Below are 17,610 nucleotides of genomic sequence, written 5' to 3' on the forward strand. Positions count from 1 at the left end.
GAGAGAGAGAGAGAGAGAGAGAGAGAGAGAGAGAGAGAGAGAGAGAGCAAATAGGAAGGGCAAGGGAGGTCTGTGAAGAAGAATGTCAAGGCATAATGGCATGAAGGTGACAGTAGGGAAGGCAGGTAGACATAAGAGACATCAGCACTCAGAAATTCATACATGTGCTCTCCAATAGAGGGAATGGCCACTCTGAAATCCTGATGGGCATGTGATAGAACTGGTGTTTCCAGGTAGGAGACAACTATTGATCTCAGGGGGCAACCTTTGCCAGATGATGAGTGCCCAGGAGCTGGACATGTATGTGGAGGTACAGATGTAGCATCAGGTGAAGCCTAGCGTTTCCACCAGTGACCTCGACAGAGTCTGTACAAGGCCTCCACAGGGTCTAGAACAGCTGAGCTCTTGGAGCAGGGAACAGCCACTTGATATCTCTCCTCAAAGCATTTATTGGTTTATAGTTTGTGCTAGGAAGATACTGAGGAGTTCACAGTTCCTAAGAACACCCTGAGTCTTATTTTGTCCCATTCTCTATAGAGAACTTGACTCTGGTCATAGTTGTAAGCCAGTAATGGATCGCTCCTGCAGACTGAAGCTCACCAGTGACAAATTAGGAGGCAGGACCTAGCTGAGGAAGCAGGTCACCAAGAGCAGGCCCTTCGCAGTATTTTGTCCCTTTCTTGTCATTCTTTCCCTGCTTCCTGTCATCTATGAAGTGAACTGTCACCGCCACCTCCTCTTCCATATTTTCATGCCGTCATGATTTCTGTCTCTAAGCTGGCCCAGAAACGTGAGGCCAAATGACCATAGCCTGAACCTCCTTGAAACCAGGAACACAAACGAACAGTCCTGCTAAATGTCTTCATCTCTGCTCTATTGCTGTGAGGAGACACTATGACCAAGACAACTCTTCCAAAAGAAAGCACTTAACAGGGAGCTTGTTAACAGTTTCAAAATCTTAGTCTATTTTAATCATAGCAGGAACATGTTGCATTCACGGTTCTGGAGAAGTAGCCAAGAGCTACACCCTGATCCACAGGTGAAGAGAGAGATGGGGGTGGGGAGGGGCTGCCTGGTGTGGACTTTTGAAACCTCAAGGTCCACTTCAGTGACACACTTCCTCTAAGAAGGCCACAAATCCTTCTAATCCTTTCAAACAGATCCACTCCCTGATGGCTAAGCATTCAAATATATGAGCCTATGGGGGGTGGAGGCTAGTATTCTCACTCAAACCATTTAATCTGTCAGATACTCTGTCACAGTAACAGGAAAGTAACTCACCCAGAAAAGCAGCCCAAACACGAGAGTCCCTTTGAAGCAGGGCCTGGACAGGTGAAGACTGGCTTGAAAGACAGCAAGCATTAGTTTCCACGCCATCCTGCACACCTGTGATTCCCACACTCTGGTGATATCAAAGTCACCTGAAGGCTAACTGAAAGTCTTTCTGGGGAAGTGTTGGACTCAGCGAATCTTAGACGGGCAAAAGGACTTGTACTGTAACATATATAAAGACCCATGTGACATTGATAAGATGAAATGGGCTGAAGACCTCAACTAAGGCCACGTGAAAGCACGGAAGGCTAACTCTTTGTCTTTGGGCTAAGCAAACCATAGGATCTAGGAAACACTGATCATACGATTTTTAAAACGCATGGCATGATGGTTAGTATATATAATCCCAGAAGCTGGGAAAATTAAGGTAGGAGGGTTGCTACAAGTTTGAGGCCAGTCTGGGCTACATAGTGAGTTCTAGGCTACTGTCTCAAAAAACAAAGCAAAATCAAACAAAACCAATGAGTCCACCACAACAAAATAGGTAGTGATTAAGAATGTCAAAGAGAAAGAAGAGTCAATGTGGACTCAGGCCATGCAAGATGGAGTTCTATTTGCCTAGTGTGCCGCTGCTGAAAATCCTCTCCTATCTGGATGTCTTCAGTTTGCTACAGGTCTCCCAAGTGAACAAGAACTGGAATGAAATTGCGAGCAGTGATATCCTGTGGAAGAAGTTGTGTGAAGAGATGGCTCCTCTGTGACATCATCACCCCACAGCTCCTGGGCACAGAGACACGGAAGCAGTTCTTTGTTTACCAAAGATGGCAAGAACATATCAAGTCCCGGGCAAAGCCAGAAGATTTCACTTACAAGGAAATTCATGTGGAGCCTGGAATTCGGGGATATGCATGTTATCTCTCAGGGCGTGGCTTAACAAGAAACCGACAAGACAGATCAGTTTTTTGTACCCTGAGTTCTAAGGCCAAGATTTCCACCTGGGATATTCACGAGGGTGTTATGACCTGGGTAAGCCCAGAACAGCCCACCTACATCAGGATGTTGACAACCCTCCCTGAGATGCAGATTGCAGTCACTGTAGATGGTGAGGAAACTATCAAACTCTGGGACTGTCACAACAGGGAAGCTCTGGCGACTAACAAGCTGCTTGTTCGCTGTCAATCACTGAAAGCTGTCTTTACAAATAATGGCCCGATTGTCTTGGGAGGTGATACTGGGGGTAATCTCTACATCTTTAGGATTCCCGACTCACACCTCATTTCCAAAGTCCATGTATTCCGATACAGTATTAACAAACTCTACTGCTCTCCTCAGAAGAAATGGGTCTTTCTGTGTAAGAAACACTCACATATCTTGTCAAAAGTGTATTTCATGAGCAGCTTACTGAGGACATCAGAATTCTCCGTCCCTGTGTCTACAAGTCTCTCATTCTCATTATGCCAAAGAGCCTTCTGGACCCCAAGAAGGATAACCCTGATGGCCAGACGTGGTCCAAAAAATGTCACAAAATTTGCCACATTTGATATGAAGCTGGAAGAGATTGGGAACCAAATAATTGTTAAAGGACATTTGGTAGCAAGTTTTGGGTTCCAAGGTTACAACGACAGCCCAGAATGGATGGGAGTCAGTGAGAAGAACGTGATTGTCTGTTCAACTGTATCCTCTCTCTTGGTTTTTAGCATGGAGGGCTGCCATCTGCAGAGATTTCGGTACTACCCAGAAGAGACCATCAGACTATGGGTGGACTCCAATTATGTCATTGTCACCTTTATGGATGACATCTGTTTTTGAAAACTGAGTAGGTTATGTGTCCTCTTCCTCAATGATAATAAAAGTCTATTTGCAAAAAAAGAAATTTGCCAAAATTAAAGTTACATATTTTGCAAAAAATAGTATTAAGAAAACAGAAAGACAAGATACCAGTTGGGGAAAGACATTTGCAGAACATCGATCTGACAAGGTATTTGTATTGATATATATGAGAAACTCCTATATAGAGGCAACCAAGATACAAAATTCACAAAACACACAGAAGCCTAAAAAAAGGACACAAATTCAACAGGTGCATGAAAATGTGCTGAAACCACTCGTTGCCTTGGAAACATGAATCAAAACCTCAATACCTAGAATGTCCCACAGAAGATAGCTTAAAAATTAAAATGGATGATAGCCAATACTGACGAGGTCAAGGAGCAGCTAGAGGAATGACAGAACTCACCACACTCCTCTGCAATGACCCCCATAATTCTGCTTGTGTACATTTGCTCAAGAATACTGAGAAGAGGTTATATAAAGGCTTTCAGGAGCCTGGTGTGTTACAGCCCAATCCAGAAACAGCACAGGTGTCCAGAAATAGGTGTGTGAGAAAGGAGCTGTGTTTATTCACACTGTGACATGGAGTTATGTCCAAAAGCCAAACACTATGGTACATGTAATTACATGGACAAGTCTTAGAGTGTGGAGAGAAACTTGGTATGAGTTAGCCACAGAGCCAATGGAGGGTCCTCCATGCTGGAACAGAGGCTGCTGGGACCTTAGGCATTTGGGTAAGAACAGGGTGGATTGTGGGGGAGGCTTCTGGACTAGTAACCGTGTTCTCTTTCTTGACTGGTCATCACAGGTGCACACCACTGTCAAATTCATTGGCCTGCCTGTCACCCACACTTCACGTTAATTATACTTTAACAAAAGTGAAAGAATGATCTCAGGAATAAGGGGGGATCTGAGAACAGGAAGAGGTGAAGCTTTCCCACAAGAGACATGGATACCTGAATGTCCCTGAAAGTCTGAGACCCAACAGAGACAGGGGTCCCACACAAGACACACTGTAAAAGACAAAACTCTTTCAACTCAGTCCACACGGAATGATCCTTCTTTACCACAAGACAGAGGAATAGGGTGGTGAAAGAGCTCAGTGGGTAAAGTGCTTACCCAACAGGCACAAGGATCTGAGTTCAACCCCAGAACCCATGTTTTAAAAAATCTGGGGATGATGATATGCTGTGTAGTCCCAGGACCAGCAGAGACTGGAGAAACGCTTGCAGTCAAGTCACAGATCAGCCAGTCTAGCCTACTCAGTGAGCTCCAGACCAGTGAGTGACCTTATAAACAAGGTAGATGGGGGCTGGAGAGATGGCTCAGCAGTTAAGAGCACTGGCTGTTCTTTCAGAGGACCCTAGTTCATTTCCCTGCACCCAGATGGCAGCCAATAGCTGTAACTCTAATTTTAAGATGCCCTCTTCTGGTTTCCACAAGCACTTGCACACATGTGGCACACAGACATATGTGCAGGCAAGTGTGTGTGTGTGTGTGTACAAGGTGGGTAGACCCTAGGAATTACATATGAGGTAGTCTTCTGACGTTCAGTGAATGTGCACACATATGTGCATGTACCCCTGTGCATACATACAAAACAAAGCAAAACTCCAAAGAGATCCAACAGCCAAAAGACAGGAACTAAACAAACACAGGAGTAATGGGACAGTTCAACTGTGCACACACTGACCAGGCACCAGAGGCCAGAGCATAACCCCAACCCAAACATGAAGGACGGTCCTGACCTATTTTTTTCTCCCCTTCCCCTGCCCATTGGCACTCCCACAGGGAATCATATATACTGCTGTTGGCTTCTCCATCCTCATAGATCCTTGGTAACTTCCTCATGTTTGTGCGAGCAAGCATTTTATCCACTGAGCTATCCCTCCAACCTCCTTCAGAGGTACAGCCGGCAGTAGTAAGGCAGGATGTGTGATCACCGACAGCCTGGTCTCACCTGGCCCACCTGCTCCCGGAGCTGGGCACTCTCTTGCCCAAGCAGGACCACCTGCTTCTCTAGATGTTCCTGCTTCTGCTCCAGGTGCCCACAAGTCTCCTGCAGAGTTCTCCGCTCAGCCTGAATGTGCCCTAACTGCTGCTCTGTCTGTGTCAGCTGCTCTCTCAAGCCAGTCTGCTCCTGCTCCAGCATCTTCTGCTGTTCCCGAAGCTGGTCCCGTTCCTGCTCTAGCTGCAGGGCAGGTGGGAAGACATTTAATCTGTGGAGCACACACTCAGAGTTCCCACAAGCCAGCCACCCCACAAAGGCCTGCTGTGCTGCCGAGGCCTTGGTTCTTGCGTTACCTGAAGCACCAGATGGTTTAGGGTGCCTTTGTCCTGGGAAAGCCCTTCCAGCAGCGAAGCCATCTTGGCCAGTGAGTCCTGTTGCTCCATTCCCTCTGTCTTCAGCCGTGTCACCAGCAATTCCAAGTCAGCATTGCCAGATTCAGCCTGTGAGGCATAGTGGTCACCCAGAGTTGTCTCTGGGAATAGGCTTCAGAGATTTCCCAGTAGAATTAGGTTCTGACTAGAGTTGGTGACTGGTGGCCCAGGGATTGTCCCAAGGAGCAGATACAGCCAGCAGGGTTGGGAGGGCAAGGGGTCAGGGATGAAGTTAGCATACAATGACAGTGGCTAGGAGCCCTGGCAGTGGCCCAGGCCACACAGTTAAAGACAGCAGCAAGGACCATGTGTACTAGTGCACATACCTGGGCCAGGGCACCATGTAGGTTCTCCTTCTCAGTCTCCAAGATGTCCCTTTGTAGCTGCATTGAGCTTAGTGCCTCCCGAGATGTGGCCAGCTCCTTCCTGAGCCCAGAAACCTTTTCTTCCAGATGCTCCACTCGGCCCTGGCTGAGGCCCCGGGCCAAAAGGCAAAGTTGAGAGGTCTCTTCAGAGATGCCCTGGCAAACTCGTAGGCAGGGACATTCTAACAAACACCTTTAAGCCCAGGAAACCTCAGAGCAGCACAGTGCTCCCTTGAGAGCAGCCTCTAGTTAAATGCCTGGGTAAGATATACACACAGGTGGTTTGTGTACACAGGGCCAGGCACTGGGGGGTGGGGTATAGGAATATGGGCATGTGATGGCCAGCTCAGGAGGAGCTGGGGCCCCTCCTGCCCCTGATGCCCTGTAGGTGTCTCACCTGTAGTCTCACAGTCTGAGGGACCCCAGCTGACCTGCAGCCCCTCCACAACCCACCTGGCCTCCAGCTCACGCAGGCTGTGCTCACTCTGCTGGACCAGCTCAGCTTTCTGCTCTGCCCGCAGTAGGAGGCTTCTCCGGAGCTCTGCATTTGTAGCCTCTAGCTTCTGTGTCTCTGCCTCCCGAATGTCTGCCTTTGCCCTCAGCTCCTCCATTGTCGTCTCCAGGGATACTTTCTCCCTGGGAAAAGCAGGAGTAAAGGTAGAGGCAGCCTCAAGCCATACTTCAGGGGAGGAGCAGCTGAGGCCATCAAGATTTTCTGGGGAAGACGGTCAGGGGTGAGTGGGTATGGGTCAGTAGGAACAGGGGTCTGTGTCAGTAGCAGTGGGGTGGGTTCATGTCCTCAAGGGCTTCAAAGGCAGAAGTGGTTTAGGCACAGGAAGAAAAGTTGATTCTGTGGGACCCAAGCCTCAGATCCTAATTAGCTGCCTGAGATGAAGTAGCCACTGTCTGGGACATAGTCTTCCCTTTCCCTTGAAGGAGCTTAGGGCCCAGCTCTCTGCCACACGAGCAGCCTGGGCAGTCCTCATAGACATCTCTTTGCCAACAGGTAGTGCCTACCCCCATCCTTGCAAACTTTCACCATAGAAGGAACACCTCCCTGGCCATTGTCTACTTGATCTATACACACTCTGTGGATCCCTAAGTCCCTGCGCAGTGGTCGTTGGGGCTCTGGATGCTTCTGGCCATGTCTCTTACCCTGTGTACAGCCATGCCTAGCCATTCAGTTAGGTCTCCAGATTTTAGATACATTCCTCTCACCCGTCCTTTGAGTATCAGCTCCCATTTCCCAGAAGTCTTTTGGATCTGACACAGCTTGCTATGTCCTGCCGACATCCTTCCAGCATCCCCCTCTGCTGCTTCCATTCTGCCCCTGCCTCCACAGATGCCCCCTCTCATGTGGCCTCTTGTGCCCTCTGGTTTTGGAGATGTAGATAAGTCATCCTTCTGTGACAGGGCTCTGCCTGCCAGTCAGGCCCACTTACGACTCCCTGTAGACTCTGCTACACAGCAGGCCTCCACTCACCTCTGTCTCCTCTCTAGGAAGGCCTCCCTCCCTCCCTGAGCTCTGCCTGCTGTCCTCAGATTTCTGCCCCTTTGCAAGGCTGCCCTGATGCACCCGCCTCTGTGCCCTCCTACTCTGTGTCTCTCCAGGACAGGACTGATTGGTATTCATTTACTGTGCCATAGCACCCAGAGTATGTGTGGGCTGCTCGGAGGAGCTGGGAAGGTTGTGTGGTCCCCCATCCTTACGGTGAGGGGGAAAGGGACATGGTTGTCACTGTTCCCTGGGGGTATTGTACATCTCCTTCAGGAAGATTTCAGATCCACGGCTGACCCCTGGCTCGTAGCCTGCATCCAGTAGATCCAATAGATTCCCTATACGTTCTATGGCCCTGACTCCCTCCAGCCCCAGGTCAAAGAGTCATGTGTAGAAAGCACTCAGAACTCAATGGTAGCTGCAAAGAAGCCATGGAACCCACAAGGTATGTGGGGAGTGGGTAGGCTTGGCGTACTTTTGGCCACAGTGTAAGGATGCTGGTAGAGAAAGGTCACCTGGAGGGGTGGGGGAGCCTGGAGCAGGAATGGTAGGATAGCAGACCCTGGTAACACCAGAGCTTCTGGATAGGCTATGGACCTGGCCCTGCAGAGAGCTCACAGCATGTGCAAACAGTGCCTTTGTTTTTAGGGAAGAGATGCCTAGATCAGATACAGTATGGGGGGGGGGTCACAGAAAAGGGAGAGGAGCTAATCAATTCAGGCAAGGGGGTGCAGATTGAGGGGCAGCCTGGTCACCAAAAGGTTCTTATCTGGAGACGTGGCCTTTTTCTTTTCCTGCTGTGAGGCCTCAGAGAGGACAACTGCCCTGCCGTGCCCTGCCCTGCCCTGCCCTGCCCTGCCCTGCCCTGCCCTGCCCTGCCCTGTCCAGCCCAGCCCAGCCCAGCCCAGCCCAGCCTTGCTGCTTCCCTCACCTTTCTAGGAGATGGACAGATGCCTGGAAGAGCTGTGCCTCCTGCCTCTGGGCCTCCAGCTGGCCCAGCAGATCCTCATGCTCCTGTGCCCTGTCTTGCAGAAGCCTCTGTGAGGTCCACAGTTCCTTCCGGTACCCAGACAGCTGCTCCCGGAGCCCCGCTGCTTCTTCTTGGGAGGACTCCAGTCTCAGTCGCAGCTCCTGCCAGTTGAAACCCTCAGTGAGCACCAGCTGCCAGCCAGAGCACCTCAGTTCCCCTAGAAAGATCCCAGACACCTGAGGCCCCTCCCTAGGCTGTGTGGCTCATGGGTAGGCCCCCTGGAGACCTGGCTACCAGTATCGCCAGGGTAGGTGGTAGAAAGCTCCATAAAGGTACCCTAGCTGAGGAAGACTGGTGGCTTTGGTGGCCCTGTAGGCTGTGGTCACCTACCTGCTCTTGCTGCCGCCGCTGCTCAATGGCTGCCTGCACAGCCTGCAGTGCAGGATGTAGGTTAGTCGGAGAGCTGGTCCGTGTTGGGGACATACTCTGGTGTGGTGACAGAGAACATGGGGGGCTCCTCAGTCGGGTCTGTGCTTCCCTGATTTCAATGCTGCTGCTCCAGGCCAACTCTGGACACATAGCATCTGACTGGGCCATCTTCGGGTCACAGAGAACGAGACAAAAGAGGAGAGAGAGTGCGTGGCCATGATTAAACAGTACCTTCTGGATGAGGACCAGCTAAAACCAGGGTCCCCACAGGTCTTCTGCATCCAGGAAAAGCACCAGGCAAGGGCATACCTCCTTGATGCTAGCCAGGACATGGTGCAGAGATTCAACTTCATCCCTCAGATCATCCACCGCCAGCTGGCCGCCACTGCGCCGGGATTTCTGTGGGCAGAGACCCTTGAGCTAAGTGGACACACACCCACAGCAAAATACCAGTTCCCGGTTCCTCACTTCCTGCCCACAAACCAGCTTCTGGATGTCCGTCTTGAGTGTCAGGATGGCTCTCTCTCCTTGTTCCTTCTGCACAGAGAGCTTCTCTACCAGTAGTGTCTGCTCTGAAAGTCTGGAGAGAGGATCAAGGTGATGATGACAGCCCTGAGGGTGCTGTGGGTCCACGTCCTGATGCCACGCCTCCTCTGCTATAGAACTATGGTAACTCCCACTATTTTGGGGGAATAAAGCACTGATTTCCAAACTCTGCTGTCCTGGCTCATGGTCTTACTCAACTCAGATCTGCAGCCCCATGTCAGGATGCTGGGTGAAATCACCTGGAAAACTCTTTCCACCTCATCTCAAGCCCATGCCTCTTGGACCTCCTTGCATTGGCCAGCCAGAGCCCAGGGCCCACCTGGCTTGAAGCGCCACCTTCTCAGCAGCCCATTGGCCCTGCAGCTGGAGCATTTCCCTAGCCTGCTCCCTCAGACGCTGTTCCAGGTCACTGGTCATGCTGTTGGCTGTCAGCCGCAGGTGGGAGTCGAGGCTCAGGCAGGCCATATGCAAGCGCTGGGCTGTCCGGGTCATGTCCGCCCGAACATCTGCAAGACCCCTGGGATACAAGAGTTGTACCTTGGCTGAGCCTCATGATCCTGCTGTAAGCGTGGGGCCCAGGATGTTGTAAGCCAGGTCTCAGAGCTGGAGAGGCAGGCCACAGGAGCAATGGACAGCCTCAGGAGGGGCCTACTATATGCTGTGAATTGGTTTACAGGTCATAGAATGGCAAGGAAAAGTGAGCATGGCTGGAGCGGACCAGAGATGATAACTTGGAGTAAGATACTGGCTTCCGGGCCTGTATTTCCTCCTCCTGTGTAAATGGGGTGCTGTTATGTCAGGGCCACTGGGAATGCCTAGGGCAGATCCCCACGAAGTTTCCAGAAGGGACTTGTGGATCCCTGAAACCCTATGAAGGCCAAGGTCCCCCCTCCCATCTAGAGAAGGCCAATTCCCTGCCCCCTTCCACAGTCTCTATACCTCCTGCTCTCCCCCTCCTCCACCCACCTTCCTACAGGGCAGCTAGAGCCAGCACTAGGTGAACATTTCTGCTTACCTCTCAGTGGATTCCCGAAGCTCAGCCAGGTGTGTCTGTAGAGCCTTGGCTTGTCTCCACAGAGGGAGGATGTCTCCAGGCTGTCTTAGGCTCAACCTTTGGACCTGAGAGCGAGAGGTTGTATCTACTCAGGCCAAGACCCCTTTATCTTCTACCACTCCACCCCTGGGCTGGAAGGGGGCCCCATTTTTTAGCTATTAAGTCTCAGAGCCTCATATCCATCCCATGGGCTTCCCAACCCCACATGGGAGACAATGCCATGCCCGCCAGGAGAAAACGGATCCCAGATCCTACCATAGCACTACAGCATTGTCCTACAGAAATCAGGGCTGCTGAGAATTAGATCTTCCCAGAAGAGGAAGGTTCTCCTAGGTACTGGGACTGTCATCTGAGAGGGGCTGCTCATCTTTCCCCTGGGTGCCATGGGAGGTCTGATGCTAGGGGACGCTCAGAGACTAGGTGAATAAAAACACCCCCATTGAACCCTAGAGCAGCCAGCAGCAGAGGAGTTACCAGAGAAGGCAGGAAGGAGGAAGCAGGCTTGTGATGGTGGAGTGTGTATAACGTGACCACAGCCCTTGGGGAGCAGTGTAGCCCAGTAGGCTCTTGGTGTCTATGTCTTGGTGTTTTGGTGTCACACCTCATGATGTCCTGCATGCTGACCTCTGGGACCCATAGGGTTCCCTTAACCATTTGCTCCCCTCTAGCTCCTGCCTGTCCCTGCATGATATAGCCTCACCCAAGGCTCTTCAGCATGGCTTTCAGATGGACGCACTCTCCTTATGCCTGTCATAGGGCCACACCTCTTCCTGTGTGAGGCCATTCCCGACTCTTTAGCAGACCCCACGTCTGAGCCTCCTGTGCACCCTGATCTCAGGACTATGTTTCTGTACACCTTGGTGCACAGCAGGGGACACTTGATTGTGCCCTGTCATATCCCAGGGACTAGACATCTTCACTCCTGTCTCATCAAGCATGTGTTTCTAGACCCTCTCCTCTTCTTAACAAGGCTGAGAGCTGGCTAGCACAGGGAGAGCATGCAGCCAGGACATGCTACAGGGGAGGAACCCAGCACCATACAACTCCATTCTAAAAGGAGCAACGGGAGTATCCATTTCTTTCCTCTGGGGAGCTGAGCAATGCCCAAAGTGGGGGTCTCCTCAAACATGGTGGATACCCCAAAGCTGCACTGGACATATTAAAGGTGAATAGACTAGAGGGTGAGCAAGCATACCTCTGACATGCCACACATGCCACAAACACATGCTTGTATTTTCACCCTGTTCTCAGATATCGTCACTCATGGACAGTCACAGGCATGCAGGTCCACATCACAGATCCAGACCCATACAAACACCGCGTTCCAGCACACTACACCCATACAAGCTTTCACACACTCACATGCTCACATAGCCTTACACACTCAGACTGTCATTCACCCACAATGGGCTCCCTCATGCACACATACCTCACATATGTACATATACACTGTATACTCACACCTTCACATATACAAGTCATACATACAATAGACCATACTTACCATACACACAAGTTCATACACATACCACTCACATCATAATACAGGCTTGTACACCACACACATACACACACATACACACACATGCATATATACATTATACACTTAAACCGTCACATATACAAGTCATATATACATCATAAACCATATATATCATACACACAGGCTCATACACACACTGCTCACATCATAATACAGGCTTGTACACCACACACACACGTACATATATACACACATAAACACAAACATGCACATATACACACACACCTGTGTGTGCAAACAGTCTTGCAGAGAAACTGCCTATCTAGAATGTTATAGACGAACAAAAAGAGAAATGATTCTTCCCTGTGCCTGGAACCCCAATGGAATATCATGCAGTTTGCTGCGTAAATGCATACAGCCTGAGTTTTCATCCTAAAAGCCTCCAGCAGTGTGGTTCACAGACCCTTGCAGCCTCAAGGCACCCATCAAAAGCAGTTGAAAAGCCTTTCTGGAAAAATCCTATATTCACCTAGGTTTCAAAGAATTTCCATAAAGTTCCAAGGAAAATAAGCAGCTCCCCATTAGTGCAAGACCACCAAGGACACAAAGAGACAATGCACCATGACCAGGACTCAGCAGAAACAACAGGGTCAGAATCTGGACAATAGCAGGCCGTGCAACATCATATACCAAGCACAAAATGGCTGCTTGGGATATACAGTGACCGGAGAGTGTGATGTTTAGAAAAGATGCAATTCACTCTCCTAAAGATGAAAATCTGCTATTTGTAATTTAAGTCAAGGAGGAAGAGTCCAAGGTGATTAGATGCCAGAAGGGCCATCGATGAGCAAGAACGTGACTAAAGAAATTAGCCTAGCTCAGGGTAAAGGAGGGAGGTAACTCAGATGGTTCTGAGCACTAGAGATGGTGTAAAGTTGGCACAGACATCTTGTTGGCATTAGGGAGAGGAGGGAGAGGTGGGCAGAGCTAATACTGAAAGACTTAATGGTCCTTTCCAGTCATGAGGAAGGACAGAGGCTGGACACGTCTAGAGTAGGATAAGCAGGAACAACCCACATGGGGTGTGTCATAGAAACCTGCAGCCAGCCAGAGAGACAAAGTGGAAGAAGTCACCAGAGCAAGGAGACCAACAGCCTTGTGCCGAGTTAGAGTCAGGGGAGGTCACAGCCTGGTTGGCAGCAGCAAAGAGCCCGGAGACAGAGCCCTTCACAGGGCTGAAAGGAAGGTTGTGGGATGAGCTCTCCAAGGCAGGGGAAGTAAAGACCCATAAATGAGCAAAGCCAAGGTGATGGTGGACACTCTGTATAGCATTGCTTGGTAGAAGTCACTCAAGTGAGTGGCATGGACCACGGCTGTCCTCTGTCTCAGCAAGCCTGTGCCCAATTCTCCTGGGATGGCAGATCCTGCTCCCTGGTGACACTGCGCCCTCTGTGAATCTTAGCAGGCACTTCTCCTGCAGGTGATGGCAGGTGTCTCTACTATAGCTACAGCCAGAAATGATGAGTGTGGGGTAGAAGGCAGGGGATAGGGGGCCTTTGTGGCTACCTTCTCCCCAAGAGAGGAGCATCAGGGGCTCTCCAGGATGCATTTGTTTGAAAGGACTTATGTGGATCCAGAACCAGGGGTCCCCCTTAGTTCCTGCCTTCATATGGAGAGAGTGTATTCTTCAAGTGGCTTCAGAGGGGGAAATCTGGCCACTGGTGTTTACAGGGACACTTGGATGTGTGATCAGACCTCTTTAGAGCAGGGCTGTCAAGGGATGCCTTTAGCTTCAGTTGTATGGTATCATCTTTCCAAGGCCACACCCTTCTCAGAAGGTCCCACACCAGGAGACCAGACCTAGATATCTCCCAAGGTCTTTAACATTGTTCTCTGATGCTACACTTTGAGTGGGCAAGACTGTGGGTCTCTGGTGGTTTCTGGCCAGGAGCTTAAGAGCAGCTGTGCAACCTAGATCCTTTAATCAGCCTCTCTGTATGGCCAACAGTGTCACACATCAGAGCCAAGAATGGTTTAGTCTTGTTTTCGTTTCCTCAAGGGGACTGAGGTGTCCCTCATGGCACAGGCTGCTGTGACCAAGCAAAATGGATTGTGAGGCTCCCACCATGAGGGATTACATGATACCAGCTTCCCTTGAGCTGCAGGTACCAAATTAAACAGGCAGAAGTAGGGACAGGTTATGGGGCCACTTCTTTCCTAGACCAGTGACGCACCTCTCGAAGCTCCAACTTGCCCTGCAGGCGGAGCAAACTGTGTGTTGTCCTGGTCAGCTCCCTGGCCAATGTGTCATTGGCCTTCTGCATGTGCTCCAGCTGTTGCCGAAGGACGGTGTTTACTTGGGAAAGGCTCATGCTCCTAAATGGACAAAACCCACAGCTGTGTGATGACTTCTGAAAGAGGCACAGAGAGTCCAGGAGCCTAAACCAAGAGGTTGAAATGGAGTCCCAAGGTCCCCAATCTCCGCTTAGGTGTGTAGCCCCAGCTCCATTCCCAACCATCACCGACCACCCTGCAATGAAACCTACATGGACCAGCACCAGGACGACTCTTCCCTGAACCAGCTCAACGTCATCCTTCCTTCCTCAAAATCCTATTCTCTCAAACTCTTCCTTACCCCTAGCCACTCCTCTGCCTCCAAGAAGAAAACAAAATTTACAGGGTCCAGGAGGCTCAAAGCGGGCCACAGAGGGGCAGACTGGCAGAAGCTGGGCATCCCTGGGAGTCAGGCCCCTTGAGAGATGCCAGGGATCCTGTTGCACTGTTCAGGCATCAGGCTCCCCTGGGGATGTTCTTCCCTCAAAATGGGTTTTCAAAATGCTTTTCAGCATTTTCTCCCTCTGCCAGATTCCTGGAGGGTAAGCCAACCACAGGATGTTAGTGATGGCGAGATCACCCAAGTGAGGCTCATGGGCTGCTCCCAGGACTGGGGTGTGGTGCATTCTTGCCAAGTATGAACAAAAGGGCCTGTTGACATCAGAGAGGCTTGAAGCCAAAAGTTCTGGAGTCGTGGTCAGGGTGGTAAGGACAGCCAGAGAAGGGCACCCAGGACTGTGTGTGCCAATGGCCCATGGTTGACTGTGGTAACCCACCACTAGCAGTGATGGCCAGCCAGTACCCTGAGTGGGCATCCTGACACCACACTCAGGGGGTGAGGTCAGGGAGCCCTTGGCAATGGCTGTGCCTTGGGAGACTGCCCACTGGCCCAAAATGACATTGATGCTTCTGTTTCCACGATACAGGAATATAGGCTGAAGGATGTGGGCAGAGGACTAGGCTATCTCTGAAGCCAGCTCTCACTTGCTGGTGGGCACTCCTGAGTATCCTGACCTCAACGCTGGGACATTATGGCTTCAAGCCTCCCTGATATCTTTGCTCCCTCTACTCAGAAGTAAAAATAAATCATTATTGGGGAGACTGGAAAGAGTCCCACTCACCCAACAGTGATGAGAGAGCTCTCTACTCTGTACTGTCCCCTGGCTTGTGCCACAGGAGGAGGAAAGGAATCTGCTGCCCACTCTGCAGACTGCCCCTTCTCTCCCTTCTCCCTCACTCTGGCCCTGAGGGGTGAGGAAATGTGTGTGGGGATATGGGAGTGGTCTCCAGTGGAAAGGGAAGGAGAGCAGGAGGGCGTCCAGTTCTGCTTGCTACTGACCCTTCCCTCCCGCCTGCCCAGGGTGCTTTCCCTGTGCAAGTTTTCCCTGGCAATGGTAACTAAGCTCTGATGGGTTGGATGAGGTGTACTGGGGTATGCACCCCTGCAACCCTGAGCACTCGCCCATTGGGCCTCACCTCTGTTGTGAGGCCTCCAGCCGGCTACGAGCCTCCTCTAAGTCCATGCTATGTTCCAGCTCTGACTTCCGAAGTCGGGCCTCAGTGGTATCCAGGCGGGCCTGCAGCTGGGAAGGAGTGTGAGCCCACCTGGTCCACCTCTCCCTAGTTATCCAAGTATGACATCTTTGCCATAAAACCCACCCTGGGCAGAGAGAGGATACAGGATCTCCCAGGAGCCTGTGGCCTACAGAAGAGGGAGAGGGGAGGCCTGCCGGATGCTTGGATTCCACTGTGCCTGGGGATACTATGGGAGTGGTAGGAGCAGCAGGAGGCAGGGTTCTGGGGGACTCTAGAGACATTTCATTTACAGGTTAGTAAACTGAGGCCCTGCTGTCCCCAGTGGCTGGGGCAGCCCAAATGTCAGCCACACAGGGATAAGGTAGACAGCTGAAAGGCAGGCTCTTCCATGCTTCCATGGGGCATGAATCTGGACCCCTCTGGCCTGGCCTACTTCCCAAGGTACCCGCCCCTTTTCCTCTCAGTATTAGCAGCTGGGAACATATTCACATGGGTGTCAAGTCCCCTTGCTACCAACACAGAGCATTATCCCAAGGGGTCAATGTGGAATTCAGGATGTCACACCCAAGGCCTACTGCCCACAGCCACCCAGCCATTATTACTACAGGGGGATCTGAACCCAGAGCCTAGGACATCAGGGAACCAAGGAAGTCTTAGGAGGAAGGCACAAAGAACAAGAGGATGGGGTTGGGAGTGTCTGATGGCCAAGGATCTGATTCTCAGCCACCAGCAATGTGACAGTTGGGGTTAGGGGGCTCCAATAATAATGGATTGTAGTGTCACCTGGAGAGGGCATGCTGGACACCAAGGCCCTCACCATGTTCCACCAGTGTGCTGGGGGTGTAATTTGGGCCAGGGTCTCCTGGCACCCTCATCTAGCTGGCTGCGAGCTGAGCTCTGACTCATGACTTATTAGTTTACTAATCTTTGGAAGGCCTTCTGTGGCTTCTATTCCCTGAAGTTCATTCCCAGCATCTCCCGCCCTGTGCTAGGAAGATTCCCTATCCCAGAATGCACCACAGGAAGAACAGACTCTTGAGCCATGGTAAGGGGGTCCTCACAGTCCTTCTTAGAGGGACTTTTTGGGTGGGGGCTAAAGAAAAAGGCATTTCCCATCGAGTTACGGTATGGTGGGAAGGGCATCAGAGAGCTGGGATCCACTCGCTGGTAGGCACCTCAGGGCTAGTGTGATTGCACCAGGAACTCTTCTAGGACCCTCATGTGGGCAAGGCCAGGTCTCAGGCTTTCCACAGGCTTCTGTTACATGCCATAGAAAGAGCAGATCTGGGCCAGCACATGTCCCAGGCATGGTTCTATGACCTGAGGGTAGTGGCTCTCCACCTTCCTAATGTCGTGACCCTTCAATTGAGTTCCTCATGTTGTGGTGACCTCCAGCCACAAAATCACTTTCACTGCTAATTCCTAACTGTCATTTTGCTACTGCTATGAATCATGATGTAAATATATGATACATGGAATGTCTGATTCCAAGGGGATTGCGACCCACAGGCTGAGAACCACAGGGAACCATTGGCCTTGGTGTCCTCATCTGTCCTGCCGTGCGGAGCTCAGGCTGGTTCCCTAGATGCTGGGGGATCAGAGCTCCCCGCCATTGCATGGGCTGTTCTCACTTATTCTGTGCCTATTGTGCCCAGTTCTGCCTCTGAAGCTCTTGTGACTCAGAGAGGATAATGCATGGAAGGGCTCTGGCCTGGAAGCCACCTTCGCCTTTCTGCCCACGTTTCTCGAGCTTCATAGAGAAGGCATTCCCTAGCCCACAGGCATCCCCAGATAACCTCTGGCTGAAGCCTATATCTCAGAGGTCACCTCTCACTCCTCCCATTCTGCAGCCTGGCTGATGACCAGAGACTGTAGTGCATGTGAGAAAGGCCGGGGGAGTGGTGTAGGGGG

General features: G+C 51.1%; 1 protein-coding gene and 1 pseudogene across 1 annotated transcript in view; one reads left to right on the top strand and one right to left on the bottom strand.

Annotated features, from left to right (window-relative positions):
• Crocc2 (ciliary rootlet coiled-coil, rootletin family member 2) overlaps nucleotides 1–17,610 on the bottom strand; it is a 60,335-nt gene that overhangs the window by 30,574 nt on the left and 12,151 nt on the right. Inside the window, exons 4-15 of the mRNA XM_028755390.1 lie at nucleotides 15,640–15,746; nucleotides 14,064–14,205; nucleotides 10,308–10,411; nucleotides 9,612–9,809; nucleotides 9,230–9,326; nucleotides 9,056–9,145; nucleotides 8,708–8,914; nucleotides 8,279–8,478; nucleotides 6,303–6,485; nucleotides 5,811–5,955; nucleotides 5,407–5,553; nucleotides 5,063–5,293 (exon numbers count right to left, since the gene is read on the bottom strand). Coding sequence (XP_028611223.1) covers nucleotides 5,063–5,293; nucleotides 5,407–5,553; nucleotides 5,811–5,955; nucleotides 6,303–6,485; nucleotides 8,279–8,478; nucleotides 8,708–8,914; nucleotides 9,056–9,145; nucleotides 9,230–9,326; nucleotides 9,612–9,809; nucleotides 10,308–10,411; nucleotides 14,064–14,205; nucleotides 15,640–15,746 — 1,851 coding nt within the window. The remainder of the gene's footprint in view (nucleotides 1–5,062; nucleotides 5,294–5,406; nucleotides 5,554–5,810; nucleotides 5,956–6,302; nucleotides 6,486–8,278; nucleotides 8,479–8,707; nucleotides 8,915–9,055; nucleotides 9,146–9,229; nucleotides 9,327–9,611; nucleotides 9,810–10,307; nucleotides 10,412–14,063; nucleotides 14,206–15,639; nucleotides 15,747–17,610) is intronic.
• Nucleotides 7–3,139, top strand: LOC114610779 (annotated as a pseudogene).

Source organism: Grammomys surdaster, unplaced genomic scaffold (genome assembly GCF_004785775.1).
Source record: "Grammomys surdaster isolate TR1022 unplaced genomic scaffold, NIH_TR_1.0 126059, whole genome shotgun sequence".
Classification (NCBI taxonomy): Eukaryota; Metazoa; Chordata; class Mammalia; order Rodentia; family Muridae; genus Grammomys; species Grammomys surdaster.